At 46.1% G+C, this 19,310-nt stretch overlaps 1 protein-coding gene across 1 annotated transcript in view; it reads left to right on the top strand.

The window, feature by feature from the left end:
• The window catches only part of LTF (lactotransferrin), a 28,734-nt gene that overhangs the window by 5,707 nt on the left and 3,717 nt on the right, over positions 1-19,310 (top strand). Inside the window, exons 3-14 of the mRNA XM_058556748.1 lie at positions 447-555; positions 887-1,069; positions 1,430-1,577; positions 2,549-2,604; positions 6,534-6,712; positions 7,177-7,351; positions 8,287-8,441; positions 9,575-9,665; positions 10,497-10,544; positions 11,523-11,678; positions 13,413-13,554; positions 17,976-18,043. Of these exons, the coding sequence (XP_058412731.1) occupies positions 447-555; positions 887-1,069; positions 1,430-1,577; positions 2,549-2,604; positions 6,534-6,712; positions 7,177-7,351; positions 8,287-8,441; positions 9,575-9,665; positions 10,497-10,544; positions 11,523-11,678; positions 13,413-13,554; positions 17,976-18,043 (1,510 nt within the window). The remainder of the gene's footprint in view (positions 1-446; positions 556-886; positions 1,070-1,429; positions 1,578-2,548; positions 2,605-6,533; positions 6,713-7,176; positions 7,352-8,286; positions 8,442-9,574; positions 9,666-10,496; positions 10,545-11,522; positions 11,679-13,412; positions 13,555-17,975; positions 18,044-19,310) is intronic.

Below are 19,310 nucleotides of genomic sequence, written 5' to 3'. Positions count from 1 at the left end.
AGAAATACATAAGCATATGAGAATATGCCAAAGAGGATGAACGTGGTTTATTATGATAATTTTAAGATATCATAATAGTTATATTTTCTATTCAATAAAAAGGAACTTGAAATAAATATAAAGCAAAAACAGGAGAGAAAGCTTCTAGAACAAACAAGATTAAATATAAACGACTGTGAAGGGTACAGTGCAGAGCCATATAGACGGGTGGGCACATCAGAGGCCATGTGCAAACCTCAGGAGTTAAAGCAGTTGAGCTGGTGCTCATTGCCCAAAATGAGGGTCCCTTGGCTCGTGCCATATCTCACAGGACGTGAGTGGACATGATCGAGAGCTGACTTTTTTGAAGATTCTTCCAGCCATGGAGGCTTCTGACATCCTGAAATCCACTTGCCTGGGTTAGGGTGGGTTTTCTCCTGAAGTCTGTCTGGCCTCTTTGCTTTCAGGCAAACAAGGCAGATGCTGTGACACTTGATGGTGGTTTGGTGTATGATGCAGGCCTGGAACCCTACAAACTGCGACCTATAGCAGCGGAGGTCTATGAGACCGGAGGGAGTGAGTTCTCCCTGGGGACCCAGAAGCTGGGGTGGCCTTGGCTTTGGCCCTGGGCTCTGTGGAGTCAGAGTGGATGAGGTGCAGAGGTGGGGTCTCGGGCAGTATCACACTTGCTGGGAAAGGAGTCCCTGGGCCTTTAGGCCAGACGCTGACCCAATGGGGGAGGACACGTGTGTGCTTGCTGGGGAAACAGAGCAGGCTCTGGGCTGCCCGGCACCAGATGAAACTGCAGCATACAGTTCTCCTTCCCACGAGGGGCTTGGTCAGGGTGGGCTATTTTTTTCCCTCTGGTCCACGCTAAGAGCTTTCAATTCTTGCTGGCCTTTTGCAGAGCCACAAACCCACTATTATGCTGTGGCCATAGTGAAGAAGGGCAGCGGCTTTCAGCTGAGCCAAACACGAGGTGTGAAGTCCTGCCACACCGGCCTTGGCAGGTCCGCTGGGTGGAACATCCCTGTGGGGATACTTCGTCCGTACTTGAACTGGACAGGGCCCCCAGAGCCCCTTGAGAAAGGTGAGAGGGCTGGGAGATTGTGGGTGATCTCAGGCAGGGGTCTCTACTCCAGTTGCATACACAAGCCAGCACTTTGGGATCACACAGGTGAACATATGTGGTGAATCCAAGGTAGGGGTGAGGTTAGCCAGCTTGAATCATGCCCTGGCAGGCTCTGCTGCACCGGCAGCCCTCGGGAGGTGGCAGCTGAGTCTGCTCTCAGCCAAGGTGCGTCTCTCTGAGCTCCCAGCCTCACAAGGAGGCTGTCAGGCAGGGGTGGAGGAAGCGGTTCTCTGCCCAAGGGAGGGTACACTGGGAGGTGTGACTGTCTGTGGCAGGGGCTCGCTCACACTCTGTGGTCCATTTCTCTGTATTCAACAGCTGTGGCCAACTTCTTCTCCGCCAGCTGTGTTCCCTGTGCAGATGGAACACAGTACCCTAACCTGTGTCGCTTGTGTGCGGGGACAGGGACAAATAAATGTGCCTGCTCCTCCCAGGAACCATACTTTGGCTACTCCGGTGCCTTCAAGTGAGTGAGACTGTCCTCTTCTCCCCTGCGGCCCTAGCACCACATGTCCTTGGGTCAGGAGGCCTTTTCTCTGGCCCCAAATAGAGCTCAGCCTGCTAGCGGGGACCACAGAGGAGGTTCAGTCCTCCTACTGCTGTGGAGATAGAGAAACTGAGTCCAAAGAGAGTGCTGACTTTACCCAGTGCATGTTCCTCTCCAGCCTCCCAGGCCTCACATGTTCCCCCTCACCTCTGCATCAGCCTGATGAGCAGTCACCTCGCCAGTGGCCCCTTCCGTCTCCCCAGAGAACCCTGAATCTGGCTTTGTCCCTGTGTTGTCCTAGGTTGACTTCTGCCCCCTCCCTAACCACAGAGGGACTGAAGGAGTCTTATCATGAGACCACTAGTCCCGGGCTTCCGGCCAGGCAGGACAGCCGGAGTGTCCAGGCTGATGTCGGTCTGCCACACCTGGGCCTCTCCCCCAGGCAGGAGACAGTGAGCTCTGCCTGATTCGCCCCTGCACCCTCTCTGCCCTCATGCTGAGGCTGACGCTGCTCCTCTTCCCCCATCTGCCCCCTGGGCTCAAGCAATTCTGCAGAGGGAAGCCTCCCTGCTTCTCCGCCGGCCAGGGCACATTTGCTGACTCAGTCCTGGGAGAAAGAACCACATGGCCAAGAATACTAAGCCTGTATCCTCCCATGTAGAGGTTTTGAAACTCTCTTTTACATAGAAAGACAAGTTTCGCCCTCTCGGTCCTTCAAGTGGAAGGCAGGGGTCTCTGGCCAGCACTTGAGTCCTTCTTCCTCAGAACCTACCTGGACATGGCCCCTGCCGTCTGCCCAGTCGAGGTGCCCCAAAGTCTCAGAGCCCTGCCCTTCTGTGATCAGACGCCCACGGGAGACAAGCCCCAGGGCCTGTTCCACAGGGAGGCATGAGGATGAAGTCTGGAGCGCCGCTCCCTGCTGACACTTCTGGTGCTTTCTCGTTTCACAGGTGTCTGCAAGAAGGGGATGGAGATGTGGCTTTTGTCAAGGATAGTACAGTGTTTGGTAAGAGGAGGGGGAAGAGCCACGGGTACTGCCTCCTATTATTTTATTTTATCGTAACTCTGAGTATTGAGCTAATTAGATTTCTCACTTCTTGGCACACTATTATCAAGGTTCCCTACAGGGCACAGCTCTTATTTTATGTTATTTCATATTTTAAATGATCAGTTTTCTTTAATCTCCCAGACCCGCTGCCTTTTTCTTCCCCTCATAGACACCATGCCAAGGTACTTGACATGTGTCCTCTGAGATATAGGTGGTCTTGCAAAAGGTATAGTACTGGTTTGTTTTACTAAGCTCACAGAAGTTTTACTGAGCATTAGAAACCATGCTGCTGCCAAGGTTTTCCACTCAGCATTTTGTTTTATAGATTTATCCATGTTGTTGTATATGTCTAGTTCAGTGGTTCTAACAGTTGAGGAATGTTCCATGGAACACATCGACCAGATTTTACTTATCTATCACCCTGGTGATGGACTAGGTCATCCTGTCCTTCTCTCTACCACAAACAGCTCCATGACTCATGCCCTTATGTGTGTCCTCTTACTGTCCTTCAGGAGAATGTCCCTGAGAGACCACTCACTGAAGCACAGTTGCTCAGAATGCACAGGCTGAACACATTCTACCCAGGACCACCAGAGACAGGCCCACCACATTCACCCAGGGCCACCAGAGACAGGTCCATCACATTCACTCAGGACCACCAGAGACAGGTCCATCACATTCACTCAGGACCACCAGAGACAGGTCCATCACATTCACTCAGGACCACCAGAGACAGGCCCACCACATTCACCCAGGGCCACCAGAGACAGGTCCATCACATTCACCCAGGGCCACCAGAGACAGGTCCATCACATTCACCCAGGGCCACCAGAGACAGGTCCATCACATTCACCCAGGACCACCGGAGACAGGTCCATCACATTCACCCAGGGCCACCGGAGACAGGCCCACCACATTCACCCAGGGCCACCGGAGACAGGCCCACCACATTCACCCAGGGCCACCGGAGACAGGTCCATCACATTCACCCAGGACCACCAGAGACAGGCCCACCACATTCACCCAGGGCCACCAGAGACAGGCCCACCACATTCACCCAGGACCACCAGAGACAGGTCCACCACATTCACTCAGGACCACCAGAGACAGGCCCACCACATTCACCCAGGGCCACCAGAGACAGGTCCATCACATTCACTCAGGACCACCAGAGGCAGGTCCATCACATTCACTCAGGACCACCAGAGACAGGCCCACCACATTCACCCAGGGCCACCAGAGACAGGCCCACCACATTCACCCAGGGCCACCAGAGACAGGCCCACCACATTCACCCAGGACCACCAGAGACAGGTCCATCACATTCACCCAGGACCACCAGAGACAGGTCCATCACATTCACTCAGGACCACCAGAGACAGGCCCACCACATTCACCCAGGGCCACCAGAGACAGGCCCACCACATTCACCCAGGACCACCAGAGACAGGTCCATCACATTCACCCAGGACCACCAGAGACAGGCCCACCACATTCACCCAGGGCCACCAGAGACAGGTCCATCACATTCACCCAGGGCCACCAGAGACAGGCCCACCACATTCACCCAGGACCACCAGAGACAGGCCCACCACATTCACCCAGGACCACCAGAGACAGGCCCACCACATTCACTTAGGGTCACTGGAGACAGTCTCACCACATTGACCCAGGACCACTGGAGACAGGCCCACCACATTCTCCCAGGACCACCAGAGACAGGCCCACCACATTCACTTAGGGTCACTGGAGACAGTCTCACCACATGGATCCAAATATTAAGTTATTGTTGGTTCTGGAATTTAGGAAGATCTTTTCTAAGTCAAAAATATCTGTCAGTAGCACACTTTGTTGAACAAAAGTCCTTGATGTTGACAGGGTCAAATCCATCAGTTTTGCCCTGTTGGTCTGTGCTTTTGGGTTTTTTTTTAAAGATGTCCTCTTCACTCCCAAATCATAAAGAGATCCTACAGTAAGATTTAAAGGCCACCCTCCCCAGCACACATTTGTTTGTATGTACTCCACCTCGGAAATTAGGTGTGGCTTTGGCCTCAGCATTTTCCCTTTATAGGGAGACCATTTTCTTTACAATAGCAACGATAAAAAATTCAACCTTTTTCCTACTAATATGTGGAGGCACTCCTATACTAAGTTTGTATATATCCATGGATCAGTTTCTGAGCTATTTTGTTTTGTTGGTGTATTTGTATTTTTCTGCTTTTACTACCCTAGCTTGTAGTGAGTCTTAATATCTGGTGGAGAGAGAGAGACAGCAAGAGAGAGACCGAGCCTTCTCATCCTACGTTTTGCTCATTTTCAAAAATTTTTAACTAAAATTTTAGAAATGTTTTGTTGAATTTCTAAAAACATCATACTTTAATTTTAGTTAGAATTGTTTTGAATTTAAATTGATCCCTGAAAAACTGACATATTTATAATGTTAAATTGTCATAATAAATCTCCTTCATTTGATCACATCTTTTTTTATATCCTTTATAACTTAAAGAGAAGTTAAAAATTTTCTCTTTGTTGAGCTCATGCATTTTTTTGTGAGGCTAATTACCAGCTATTTACTCATTTTAGTTGCTATTATATTATCTTATATTCTGTATTAGTTTCCGCTTGGTTATTGCTAATGAGGATAACACTTGATTTTTGTAGTGTTACCCTGCTGAACTCTCTTAGTTTTATTAGTTCTTTCTCGGCTTTGTTGGCTTTTCTATGTAGATGATCACATCATGTTTAAATAGAGTTTGTCTTTTTCCTTCCAGTGTTTATTTCTCTTATTTCTTTTGTAAATTGTGTAATTCAGGCTGCCTGCTATTTGTTGGTAATGTGATAGCTGGCATCCTTGCCTTGTTCCTGATTTTGAAGGGAATGTTTAAATTTTCTTCTTTTAGTATGATTTTGCTGTAGATATTTTGATAAATGTCATTTATCAAGTTCAATAACTTTACCAAGTTCTCTATATTACTAGTTTTCTGAAACTAAAAGAAAATCACAGATGTTCAATATGTAAATGCTTTTCCTACTTTTCTTTTTCTTATTAAAATTAAGATGATCTCATAGTTTTTCTCCCTTAATATTGTGGCTTACTCTAGGTTTTTTGACATTTGACCATTCTTTTGTTAATGGAATAAACTGATAAACCTTAATCCTGATCTATTAATATTTTAAATACTCTGTTAGATTGAGTTACCTAATACATTATTTGGGATTTTTATCTTTATGTTCATAAGTAAAATAAGCCTGTAATTCTTCCCTCCTGTACTTCTTTCTCTGATTTTGAGACCAAGATTGCACTAATCTCATAAAATGACTTGGGCAGGTTCCTGTCACTTTATATATTCTGAAGCAACTTACATATGATATAGATGCACAGTTTCAAATTGGGCTGAACTCACTCATAAAATTAGTCTTTTCCCTTCTTGTGATACACCCAGTGTTGGGAAGTGACTCAACTGTATTTCTTGCCTTGAAATTGTTGTGATTTTTATTCTTTCTATACACGCGGTAAGGCAGCACTCCCTGGCTGGCCCCTGGCTTGTCTCCACCATGTGGCCCTGTTCTAGGCAGGATTGCCGTGGAAACAGATGGGGTTGGTTCAGTCTCCTTGGCTTGCCAGGTAGCAGTCACAACAATCCCAGTGCAGCCAGTGTGATCCAGTCAGAGGAACACTGGGCTGGCCCCCAAGGCTCTCTGGACACTGTATTTATCTTTCTGAGTGTTCTGGAGAAATCCACTGCCTTTCTGATCCCCAGCTCTATCAACTGTGTAAGATGTCTCCTCCAGCTCAAATTCTATGGGGCAAGGGAAACTATAGGTCATGGTTACTGCCTGGAGTTGGCTCACCCGGGCTCCCCTCCACCTCCCCACCTTTCTCCCAGAAAACCTGCCAGACAAGGCTGACAGGGACGAGTATGAGCTGCTCTGTCCAGACAATACTCGGAAGCCAGTGGAGGACTTCGAGAGGTGCCACCTGGCCCGGGTCCCTTCTCATGCTGTTGTGGCCCGAAGTGTGGATGGCAAGGAAGACTTGATCTGGGAGCTTCTCTTCAAGGCACAGGTATCCCCAGCCACAGTCCTCTTGACCTACTTGGATTAGGTAGAGGGGAGGTTCCTTCTTTCCCTAACTTCCTGCCACTCTGGAAGTCCTTCTGTAGCCTCACTGCACAGATGGTTACAAAGTCAGTGGACTGCTTGCCTAGGCTGTACCCTGGACAGCAGAAACAATGAAGCCCCTTCTAGCATTGCAGACTGACAGCGTCTTGTGGGCTGGAGCAGAAGCAGGGGGAGTATGATGCAATATTTTCAGGACTCTAACGTTCTTAGACTCCAGCAACTTTCTAAAGAAACCATAGCTGAGCTCATGTCACAGGGATGGCACGGGTCCCTCTCCAGGAGGAAGTCGACCAGGGTTCCAGCTCTCAGAATCATCCCTAAGTTCCAGATACTCTTTGTCAACATCGTTTTTTTTTTGTTTCCTCCCTATTTACCACTGACATCATAATTCTATTTTTCCTTAATTAGGACAGGTTTGGAAAAAACAAGTCATCAGCGTTCCAGCTCTTTGGCTCCCCTCCTGAGACTAAGGACCTGCTGTTCAAGGACGCTGCTGTTGGGTTTTTGAGGATCCCCTCGAAGATAGATTCTGGCCTGTACCTTGGCTCCGGCTACCTCACTGCCATTCAGAGCCTGAGGCAAAGTGAGTGAGGCCCAGGCAGGCCCTGAGGGTGGGTTGGTGTGGGTGGTGGGCCACGGGTGAGGCCCTCCAGGAAGCACTTCCCACCCCGCTTGTGGGCATTGTGGCCCTGCTTAGCAGTGGTCACTTCTCCACCTCCCAGCCACTGGAGGTCTTCCCCGTGGTAGGTGTGATGTAGGTGTGGGTGTCTTCTGTCGACCAAGTCAGGGCATTTTAACATGAGGGAGTGTCTCCAATGTGTCGGCCACTGGATTAATGCTGCCATATGTCCCTGTGTACCTCAGGCTCTCCAGCCCTGACAGGAAGATCAGTTTGCCTCCTATGAAGTGAGAAATATGAACGTGAACCAAGAGAGCCAGGGCCCCTCCTGGGATGAACCCCCAGAGGCCTGGTAGAACATGCTTCTGTGCCTGGGCCGCCTGCACTGGGCTGGGGATACCGCAGTGGGCCAGCTCAGCCTTGGCTCTTCCAATCCTGGGGTGCTTGGGGTAGAGTCTGGGTGAACCAGGAGGCTGCACTGTAGTTAATGGTGGTGACTGCTGGCCTTAGGGGAGGTCAGGGACCAGCTCAAGGTCCACTAGGCCATTTCTTGGGGCTGCCACTGTGTCCTGGAGCTTATATCCCACAGGACTGAGATATTAGGCAAATTATTACACTAAGGATTGAAGGGTGGATTAGAAACCAGGGAAAGTCTCCAAAGGAACCGAAATGAGAAACAAGGGGGGGCTATGCCTGCCTGAAGAAAGGGTGGGGGAGCTGAGAGTGGAGGGGGAGAGGGGCAGGTGGCCAACTCTTCCAGTGGAAGAAGTAGCTCCCGTCCAGGGTCCTAGTAGGAAGGGTGCTCCGAGTGGAGCCTGGGCTCCAGGGATGTCGGGGGCGCCTGGGTGTCCCTCCAAAGGCTCCGGGCCCCTGTCGACCGGCTGTGTCCCTCTGCGCAGCGGCAGCGGAGGTGGAGGCGCGGCGCGCTCGGGTCGTGTGGTGCGCCGTGGGCCCCGACGAGGAGAGCAAGTGCAAGCGGTGGAGCGACCTGAGCGGCCAGAGCGTGGCCTGCGTCACGGCCTCCACCAGCGAGGACTGCATCGCCCTGGTCATGGTAAGTGGCGACCCCGCGCGGTGAGAGCCTGCGGCACGTGCGCGTGGGGAGGTGCGCTCCGTGGAAGACGCAGATCCCGGGCTCAGGAGCTGGGAGGCACTGCCCGAGGGTTAGGCGGGGACTGCCGGGGAGGGGCTGCGCACAGCCAGCGCACAGTGTGCAAACAGGCACAGCTTTCTGTTAAAAATCTGTTTATGGGGGGCTTTCCACTCCTCTTTATAAGAACGACTCATGAGTATTGCAGGTAATTTGAAAAATATAGACAGGTATGAGGAAAAAAAATAAATAGATAAGAACCACTTGTGGCCTCACACAGAGAGACACCACGGTTCAGGTTCTGATAATTTCCCACTCAAATATCGTGATTTCTCAGTACATCTGTGCATAGGCTCGCAACAGTACTGGATCGCAGCAGTTAGGTGGTTTTTGAGTCCTTTTCACTTAACAGTATATCATGGCCATTTTCCCAAGTTAATACATATTCTTTGAAAACACTTTTTAAGAAATGATTTCAGGATATGTTTCATGTCCCCTTATTTTATTATCGGTAACCCAGTGATGCCCATCCTTAATAGGCATCTTCCTCCACATCTCCAATTATTTTTACTATAGTTGTAAAAAATTATTACTGGGCCAAAGAGGGGGTTTTGCAATCTTGATGAATCCCTGTTCCAGTGATGGTGTGCAGGCTCATGCATTCTGATGGTGAGCCGATTTGATGATTTCTGCTCATTTGTTGAACAACTCGGTGCAGCACTGAGTGTAGTGTTGACAAGCGGAGACTAAAGGAGGCCAGCTGTTGCCATCTGCCTCCCAGTGAGCGAGGCTGGTCCAGGAGGGTGTCCCAGGGGTGCTGGGAGTCCAGAAAGGGTTTTGTTCAGAGGACAGAGGGTTGGTGCAAACTGTGCCTGGTCTTTCCAATGGAAGTGACTGCATGAAAGGCACGTGGGGCTGGTAGACAATTAATAGTGCACATGGTGTTTCCTTTGGGTGCTCAGTTCAAACACCGCCTGCCTCTTTTTGCTGCTTCATTGGGACATGTGACATAAAGCCATTCTCTCCAAGAACTGTAAAGACAGGCGGGGCAGGAAACAGCCTCACTGTGATGCTGGTGAGTTGCTTTGCTTTTGCAGAAAGGAGAAGCCGATGCCCTGAGCTTGGATGGAGGATATATCTACATTGCCGGCAAGTGTGGGTTGGTGCCTGTCTTGGCAGAGAACCAAAGTAAGTGGGGGGACTGTCCTCTCAGGTTTATTTCCTCTGGTCATGGGGGTGGGAGTAGGGAGGAGTGACCCCACTCCTGGGTCCAGGGGAGATGTTAAGATGGAAGGATACATTCAAACAGGAGAATCAGGAAAAAATAAATGAAAGGGGCTGTCTTACCTACAGAGCCTATTGTGTTGAGAACTGACAAAGCACAGGTTGGTTTCCTATTCTTAATTTTTAAAAAGATTTTAGTAAAGTATAATATACATGTGGAAAAGTGCACAGAACTGTACAACTCAATGAAATTTCACAAATTGGTACATCCCTAGGCACTAGTGCCCAGATCAAGACATGGCAAGTTTCACAAGTCCCCTTGTGTCCTCCTGTCCCCAGGCCCCTTACTCCAGCAGGAGTAATGACTCCTGACTTCAAATGGTGCAGATCAGTTCTGCCTATTCTTGAACTTTATGTCAAAGGAGTGGCACAGAGTGTACTTTTTTTATGTCTCTTGCTCAGCATTATATTTGTGCTATTCATCTGTATAAGTGTGTAGTTGTAGAAAATTCAGTTTCATTGTATGGGATTCTATTATGTGACTCTACCACAATTATTTATCCATTGTACTATGGATGGGCGTTTGGGTAATTTCTAGTTAGTGGCTGTTGCGAATAGTGCTGCTGTGAACATCTGTGTCCATGTCTTTTGGTGGAAATATATATGCATTTCTGCTGCACGGAACTGCTGGGACAGTCTCTTCGGGTTTGATTCTGTATTGTTGAGATTTAAAAGTTTGTGACTTCTCAATAAATCTGAGTGTTTAATGACCTTTTGCTTTCTTTATTCTTTTAGAATCTGAAAACAGCAATGTCCCAGATTGCGTGCATAGACCAGCGGAAGGTGAGTTGGAATTGGTCATTTTCAGGGTGAAGGGTAGGTTCTTGTTGCTGGAGAAGGAGATGGTGGGAACTTTAAAACATCATGGAAAGAGATGCAGCCATAGAAGCCATAAGTTCTTTTGAAGATGCAAATAATTCGTAGATGAGTAATTATAGTTAATGTTTATGTCGATCTTCACGCTTGACAGAGAACTGTCAGAGTTTCTCATTGTGTCCTGGCCACGTGGAAGGAGGGGTGTTAATCCCATCTCATATAGATGAGGGAACAGTGGCCCAGAGAGTCTCCCGAAGTGCCCAGGATCTCACTCACAGCCGTAGATGATACTGTGGTAGATTCCAGCCTTGAACCAGGGCCTCCTATGCTAAATCCCAGGCTCTGTGCACCACTCCCACCTGCCCGCCGGAGCTGGTGCTTGCTCAGCTTCACCAGAGCTCGGCACTTGCCCACAGCAGGGGTCTGTTGGGTTTACTCTATCAGGGGGAGGATTGCCACCACCCTGACCCTCTCACAGTGCAGGGCTGGTTCAGACTCAGCACAGGGAGACGCACCCCCTGCATCCACACAGCACTCAGTCTGGTGGCTGTCATTGCTCTGGCCTGATGCATATTGCAGCTGGTGATTTATGCACTGTTGGGGTCATGCTTCTTATTCACTGTTTGTTGCTTTAGTGGCCTTCATCTAAAGGTGAACTCCTGGTTTATAACTCAGGGACAGTGTGTGGCTGGTCAACAACAGTCCCCAGCAATCACTTAAAGTGTCAGGTTTTCTTCCTATTTCATTTCATAGCCCAGATCAGTCTCACCTTACCGTAGAGCAGCAGCTTAAGCTTTTTTGGTAGACCTGACAGTGGCCTCTTATCTGGGGGCATCATTGCTGGCGATGTTTCTTGGCCTATTTTGGCCCGGGTTATAGACAGCTGCACCGGAGTCTGTATCCCAGGCCCCCTGGAGGTTAAGACTTGCTCTTCTGTCATCCAAGGGTATCTGGCTGTGGCAGTTGTCAGGAAATCTGATGCTGACATCACCTGGAATTCTGTGAGAGGCAAGAAGTCCTGCCACACCGCTGTGGACAGGACTGCAGGCTGGAACATCCCCATGGGCCTGCTCTTCAACCAGAGACGCTCCTGCAGATTTGGTAAGGATTCCTGAGGTTGTCATGGGTGGGCCATCCTGGGGGGTAGACACATGGAGCTGTGGAACTTCAGGGAAGGGAGGGAGGGGGCGGGGATTTGCAGGCTGACTGTGGCCCGCAGCCTCTCTGGGTATAAGAAATTCCCCCTGTGGCTGCCTCCTCCAGTCATGGATGCACTGACTGGTTCTCCACACAACACTTCCCATGCCCCATCCACCCCACGCCTAGGTAAAACGCTGGAATAGCAGTCTGTTCCTCTGCACCCTAAGAATGGATGCAGGTTCTGAGAAGTATAAATACTATTTTTTACCTCTTTGAGCTCCAGATGGAAATTCCTCACAGGCGCTGGCTTCCTAATTTGGGAAAAGGCACCAGCCTGCCTCCTGATGGATGACTTCTTTTACTAGATAGGACTGACTTCTTACTCCACACTGCAAGGGAAACCGAATAAGACCTCAAGGGTTCTGGCTGAACCTCCTTCTGGGGCCTTCTCTCCCTGCCACACCCCACTCTCACGTCTCATGCATAAGCCATGCCTTACCTGCTGTGGGCCTGGTGACGTGGTGTGTGGCACGTTCTCACCATGGCTCACCTCTTGTGCAGGCATCTCCTTGAGTGGGGTCCTGCTGCACTTTGAATGGGTTTGCGGTCCTGGCTCAGGCAGGCTTGCTTCTGACTCTGCTCCTTACCAGCAATGCACACGGTTGTCACTCTCTCCAACCCCCCTCAGCTGCCTCCAAGCTGTGGGGCAGTTGCCAGGACCACAGCCCTTTCCCAAGATTGGCACGTGGTGTGGCTCTTCCAGTGTAGGGGCTGCACGAGTCTGACAGTGGGTGCTACTTGCTTATCGAGGCAGGGCTCTCTGTTTCCTCTCCTTAACCTGTATTAATCCATGTTAACTCCCTCGTGTGAGTTAAACCATACAATGGATTAGTTCAGATTAGGTTCAGCTGCAAGGACAGACAACCCCAAATAGCAGAGGCTTACACAAGATGTAAGTTTATTTCTCTCTCATGTAAGTGAAGAGGTGGATTGTCCAGAGCTAGTATGATGACAACAGAGTGTCAGGGACCTGGGCTTCAAACATCTGGCTACTCTGACATATGTGGCTTCCATGCCCATGGTCATCGCATGGCCCATGTCACAACTGGAGGTCCGGTCCCCGTCTTCATTCCATGTGCAGGATGAAGGAAGGGAAGGAGAATAGGCAAAAGGTGTGTGCCAACTGTGCTTTAAGGATGTTTCCAAGATGCTGGCACCCAACACTCCTGCTCATATTTCACTGGCCAGTCCCTAGCCACCTGGCTGTACTAGCCACAGGGCATCTGATAAGGCTAATCTTTAAGGGACCAGGTGCCCAGGTAAAAAGCAGGTTTTCCATTACCGAGGAAAAGGGAAAATCAGATCCTGGAGTAGGCAACCAGCAGGTTCTGTTGCAGATGGCCTTCAAGTTCATCACCTGAGTCCCCAGCTCAAGGCTGTGATGACGGGACCCTCTGGGTAGTCACAGACTCTCTTCCCCAGCCCCAGTCAGACTCCAAGTCAGTGCCTACAGTCTTTTCTGATTTCTGGTGGGTCCTGGGTTGGTGGTAACATGTCACTCCTTTTGACAGAGACTGTATCCTATCTGTCTTGGGCAATGTAATGAATCAAAAGCCAGCTGTGTCACCTGTTAGGTAGAGGTTCTTACGTTGACTCAGGTAGGAAGAACTGACTTCCCACGTTCCTTCTCTGCAGATGAGTACTTTAGTCAAAGCTGTGCCCCTGGATCTGACCCGGCATCCAGTCTCTGTGCACTGTGTATTGGCAATGATAGGGGCGAGGACAAGTGCGTGCCCAACAGCAATGAGAGATACTATGGCTACACTGGGGCTTTCAGGTGAGTGCTGCGGCCAAGCTTCACCAGGATAGGGCCTTGTCCCTCATCCTCCAGCATCTTGGTGCTGCATTTCCAAGGGGCCAGATGTGGCCTGTCACAGCAGAGTCAGGGTCAGCTAATGGGCAGCACCACTGAGGGCTCCTCCCACCAAATCCACCACTCGAGAGTGGAAGCTGGCACCAGGGCCGTCTGACCTCAGCTCTGCTGGGCTCTTCCCTGTGGCCCAGAGCGAAAGTCAACCTCAGTGGACCTCATGTCCTCCCCTCAAAGCCAAATGGGTAGAGTGTGTGGTATCTTAAGTCTTTTCTACAGTTCAGTTTTATGGGGAAGAATTCTCTTCCATAGCCACTACTCTCTCCCCGCATCTGGATCATTATTATGTCTTATTTTTCACTTCTTTCTTTGATTTTAGCCTTAGAAATGGCAAAGGGAAAGCAGTGTTGCCATGTTATTCTTCAGTGGTGAAGTGAAAAATAACCAAAAAATAAGCTTTCAGAATTCACCAATTGTAACCACTTAGTGATTCACAGTAACTATGTACAACCTACATTTTACAATCCCATTCATCCAGGCGTTGCTCCTCAGCGGTACTGTTAGTGGTTTGAGGGCACTAAGAGTCCTCCCAATCCCTTTTCCTCCATTCTCCATGAATATATTTCACCACCAGATGATGTCATGTATCTGAGAATGACGGTGGCCGAACTGTGGTCTTTGAACTTTTTAATACAAATTCAGTAGCCTTCTTTCCGTTAATGTGATAGCTTTTATTGTACTCCAAGTGACTCATAAAAAAATTGTGAATGTACAAAAATATCTTTAATAGACTAAGGATTTTCAAATGGAAAAGTTATGATATGATTCCACTCAGAAATATCGAATAGACACATGTCTAATAAAAACCCAAAGGAATAATGTTGTTTTTTTTTTTTTTCCAAACCTATGGCAAGGTATTATTTCACTAGAAACACCTAACTTAAGTATTCCTATTTATACTAGAAGAAAATGCTTTGTCTTTTCTTCAAATTGAAAGCTGGAACCAGAAGTCCTATTTATCTCTCTATTTCTAACTGACATCCTTATATTGCTGGTTTTAAATTTTTAACTGTCAGCGATTTTCTGCAGACTTTCTGTTGTGGAAGAAGAAGATGTAGCCTCTCATACCGCTCCTGTGCCTTTTCCACCCCTCAGCCACAAACTTCACCTCCTTTTACTACCCAACAAGATGATGTCATATTCAGGGCTTACATTATTATGAATATGTAAATATTATTCTCGTATTAAATATGTGGCATAATAAGATTGTATTTTCCTTATAGTACAAAGTTTTTGTTTACTCTAGAGTTAATAGATGTCTTATTTTTTATTTGTTTAATTTTCTGTGCTTTTTAAAAAAATCACTAATTCATCTCAAAACCCTCTACCAGTAATGTAAATCTCTTGACAATGCATATGCAAACAGAGTGGGTACAGTTAGTTTCATCATTTACTTGGGAATGTTGCTCCTGAAGACCTCCATCCTCCTGGCCCGCTCTGGACTGGTGCCCTCTAGGCCTCCTGCACATCTGTGGTCCTGGGATTCCCCTTGACCATCATTCTGGGATTTCCCTTTGTTTTACTTCATGTTTAATTGCCTGTTTCTTGGATCCCATATCTTTAGCTTTCTTGGTTTTGTTGGAACAGAACACATCTTCTTGAGAAAGGGTGAATAGGAGTTGCTGTTCTTATAGTATTTACATGTCTGCAGACATCTTTTTTCTACTCTTGAAATGACTTATAGTTTGGTTGGATAACTGAGTGTAGATTGGAGAGCATTTTCCCTAGGAATTTTGACAGGATTTCCATATCTGGGAAATGGCAGCATTAGGCTCTTTTGACCAACTGTCACACTAAAAACAAGCAAAAATGCTGGATTAAGTACACACACACACACATACACATGCACACACGTTCTTAAGAACATCGAATAACTGACAAAGTAATAAGGGATTATTAGACTAAAATCTAAGGGAGGATAGGAATTCAGAGAGCTAAGTGGAGCTGTGCTGAGGGCATTTACCTATTCTGACAAACTTGAACCCAGAGGTTACATACATCTTTAAGGTAAGAGTGAACTAGAAGTAACTTCCATGCCTTCTCCCAGGGGGCTTCAAGTTGCCTGGATGCTGAGGAAAATACACACCAACTCTGAGAAATTGAAACCATGAGCCAGCTCTTGCATGGATTTGCAGCTCAAATTTGTGTACCTTAGAATAGTCCAGAAATATTCAACTCATAATTTTTTTTAAAGTGGTCCCAGACTAGTGGTCCCTCTAGGAACCTATCTGGAAGACAGCATCTTCAGGTTAGGCCTCAAATACCACTCAGAAATACTCTTTCAAGAAGTACTCTTGCAGTACACAGTAAAAATTATACTTAAATAATAATAATAATAATTATTATAATCGTTATAATAATATTAACCAAACACACAGGGAAAAAAGTCATCGAAAGCAAAATCCAGCAGAAAAAAGCAAGTTAGTATTTTTCAAAAGGAATAAATAACACTTTTAGAAAAGAAAAAAGAATACAGCAATTGAAATTAGCTATGCAATTGACCAGTTTAACAGATTAGACATAGCTAAAAAGAGAATTAGTGAAGTGGAAGATATGTAAAAAAAATTAATCCAGAATATAACACAGAAAGACAGAAAATATAGCAAACAAAATTTTAAAAGCATTAATCCATTGTCTTCTAAATTTAGAGTGTTGAGAAATCTGATACCATTTTTGATTTCTGATTCTTTGTATATGACTTTCTTTCTTCTTGAAAAAAATTTTTTTGAGTTTTCAACAATTTATTTTTGGCTTCCTAATTCTCAGAGAATAAACTTTTAAAGCTTATGAAGTGTCTTAGACAAACAAGTCACACAAAGAATATACGTGAAGAGTAAATAAATCAGACACATATGATTGATATTTCTCTCTAAATTTACAGAGATTTTACAATGAATACTCTTTAGGAAAAATGACTTTTGGGTTTCATCAAATGTAAAATGCTTTGAAAACTAGTTTATTGAGAAGTTTTTGGGTTTAAAAATAATATCTCTAGTGTTCTGAATCTTTACAATGATATTTGTTTATGTGGGTCTTTTTAAAATTCAATAGATTGGGCACTTGGCAGGCCCTTTTCATCTGGAAACTCAAGTTGTTCAATTCTGGGAAATGTTACTTCATTATTTATTTGATAATTTCCATCCTGTTTTCTCTGATTTCTGTTTAAACTTTAATTCTTAAATTGTAGACCCTCCTGGATTATCATTTCATTTTCTTATTATTTCTTTTTTATTATCTCCTCTTTATATTCTAGTTTCTGGGATATTTGCTCAGTTTAGTCTTCTAACCATTATATCATTTTAAAGAATTTTTTTATTTTTACTTTTTAAGAATTCTTTTTGATTGTTATTTTTTACTTTCTAAGAATTCGTTTTGTATTCTGACTGCTCCTGTTTTAGAGCTTCCTATTCTTGTTTTATGAATGCTGTCTTTCTTTCATCTCTTTAATGATATCAATTTTAGTCTTTTTAAAAAGTTTTATTCTCCCTCCTCTATTGCCTCTATCTTCTGAGTATAATTGCTTTGGTTTCCATCTTTTCTGGTATTTCTTCAAATATCCGATGGTCTCTGACTGCTTGTCCATATTTAAGAGTGAAGCACCAGGGCTGACTATTAGCTCTGCATCTGTTGCCACATCTTGATGAGTATGAGTTTCACTGTAGGGCAGTTGGTTTGTGTCATTTTACTGTGGGACATTCACATATCAGAATCTGTAGGTATTTTTCTTGAGTGGATCAGATTCTCCAGAGACAGCTTTCTTTGCTCTGCTCGCTCAATTACTGCTCATCCAGTTGTTCTCTAACTTCCAAACGTTATCATTATTACCTAACCCCCCTGCCCCAACCCCTCATGGGCTTTTGACTTTTATTTATTTTTTTATTTTATTTTTTTTTAATTTTATTTATTTATTTTTTCCCCCAAAGCCCCAGTAGATAGTTGTATGTCATAGCTGCACATCCTTCTAGTTGCTGTATGTGGGACGTGGCCTCAGCATGGCCGGACAAGCGGTGCTTCGGTGTGCGCCCAGGATCCAAACCCGTGCCACCAGCTGCTGAGCGCGCGCACTTAACCGCTAAGCCACGGGGCCGGCCCGGGCTTTTGACTTTTAAAAAATCTCTTTAATGTCATTTTATTGGGATTTTAGGAGGGAAGGTATACATGTATGTTCAATCTTCCATTTTAAACCATAAGTTCCTAAAAATATTTATCTTTATCTTTTCCATGTTTACCTTCATGTTTCAGATTTTGGAATGTATATTATAGATATTTATGAAAACTCTAATAGTTTCCCTTCTCTGGCAACATGTTTATTTTCTGGAACATTTTAGGTGCCTGGCTGAGAAGGCTGGAGACGTTGCGTTTGTGAAAGATGTCACTGTCCTGCAGAACACTAACGGTGAGTGAAGATGTTTCCCTTTCCCCTTCAGAGCAGAGTCTTTGGCATCACAACACATCCTAGTATTCAGATCTGCAATTGGGAAGCTATCATACCCTTTTCCAGACTTTTGATCAAGTTAATTCTAAATTTTTTTTACCTTAGTATGCAAAGTGGTAACATCTATAGGTGTCACATTGATTTTGAAAATGAATTCTCCCTGCCCGTGCTCCTGCCACACACACACACACACACACACACACACACGCACACACACACCAGCCATACTCAGTAGCAAATGTCTCCCTGGCTTTGTCTTGTCAACCCAGAAGTGCCCCATCTGCCTGTCCCTGACTAAGGGAAACTGTGGATGATACTAAAAAAACATTTGAACATGTGCAAATAAAATTTCCCTTTTTAAAAAAGGAGGTAGGGGCCTTCATTCAGCCTCATGTGAGCCCTTGTCTGGAAACTCCTTGGGAGTTAAGCGGGACAAAACACAGGCAGATGCAGATGACGAAAGATAACCTACAAGCTAATGTTGAGTAATCACTCTCTCTTCTGATCTCTAGATGAAAATAAGAATGACCAAATTCAAGACTCCTAGCCATTTGCCACCTTCCAAATTGCACCTCTCTCCTTAGTCCCCACTCAGCCTCCCCAACCCTCCTTCTCACCACATGACTTCCCACTTCATCACCTAAGAAAGAACTGCCTCAACTTTCCTCCTCCCTCCTTCAAAGATATCAATAGTCACAGCCGCTCCTCTCTCCTCACGTCTCTTGGGAGAGGCATTGAGGCCAGACATATAAATGTGGAATGATCTCAATATCAAATAGACAAAGCCGTGAGAATGGAAGAAGTGTTTTCTTGATGGGAGAGGGCAGAAGGGGAGAAGCAGGGGCTTGAACAATGAACCTGTATTTGCCCACACACAGACACGCATACGATTACATCTTGAATTTATGAACCGTTAATTTAAGTGACCTCCAGGGACCAGATTGATGTCAAATTTAATTTTAAGCTTCTCTAGGATTTTACAACTGTATGTTATTGGAATTGACTAAACACGTTTGATAAACCCATAGAAGTTCCTAGCCTTTCTCTAGTTATACTAAGAGTATTTGAATATGAAAGGAAGGAGAAAACAATTTCTTCTTAAACATAAACCAGCTATTCTTTTTCTGGAACCCACTGGAAAATATGGCACAGGTAGAGGGATTCCTTTTTAAAACTTAAAAGAAAATTTAACAGCTTTATTGAGATACAATTCACATACTATAAAATT

This window comes from Diceros bicornis, chromosome 2 (genome assembly GCF_020826845.1).
Source record: "Diceros bicornis minor isolate mBicDic1 chromosome 2, mDicBic1.mat.cur, whole genome shotgun sequence".
NCBI classification, from domain to species: domain Eukaryota; kingdom Metazoa; phylum Chordata; class Mammalia; order Perissodactyla; family Rhinocerotidae; genus Diceros; species Diceros bicornis.
This window is presented reverse-complemented; position numbering and strand designations above follow the sequence as displayed.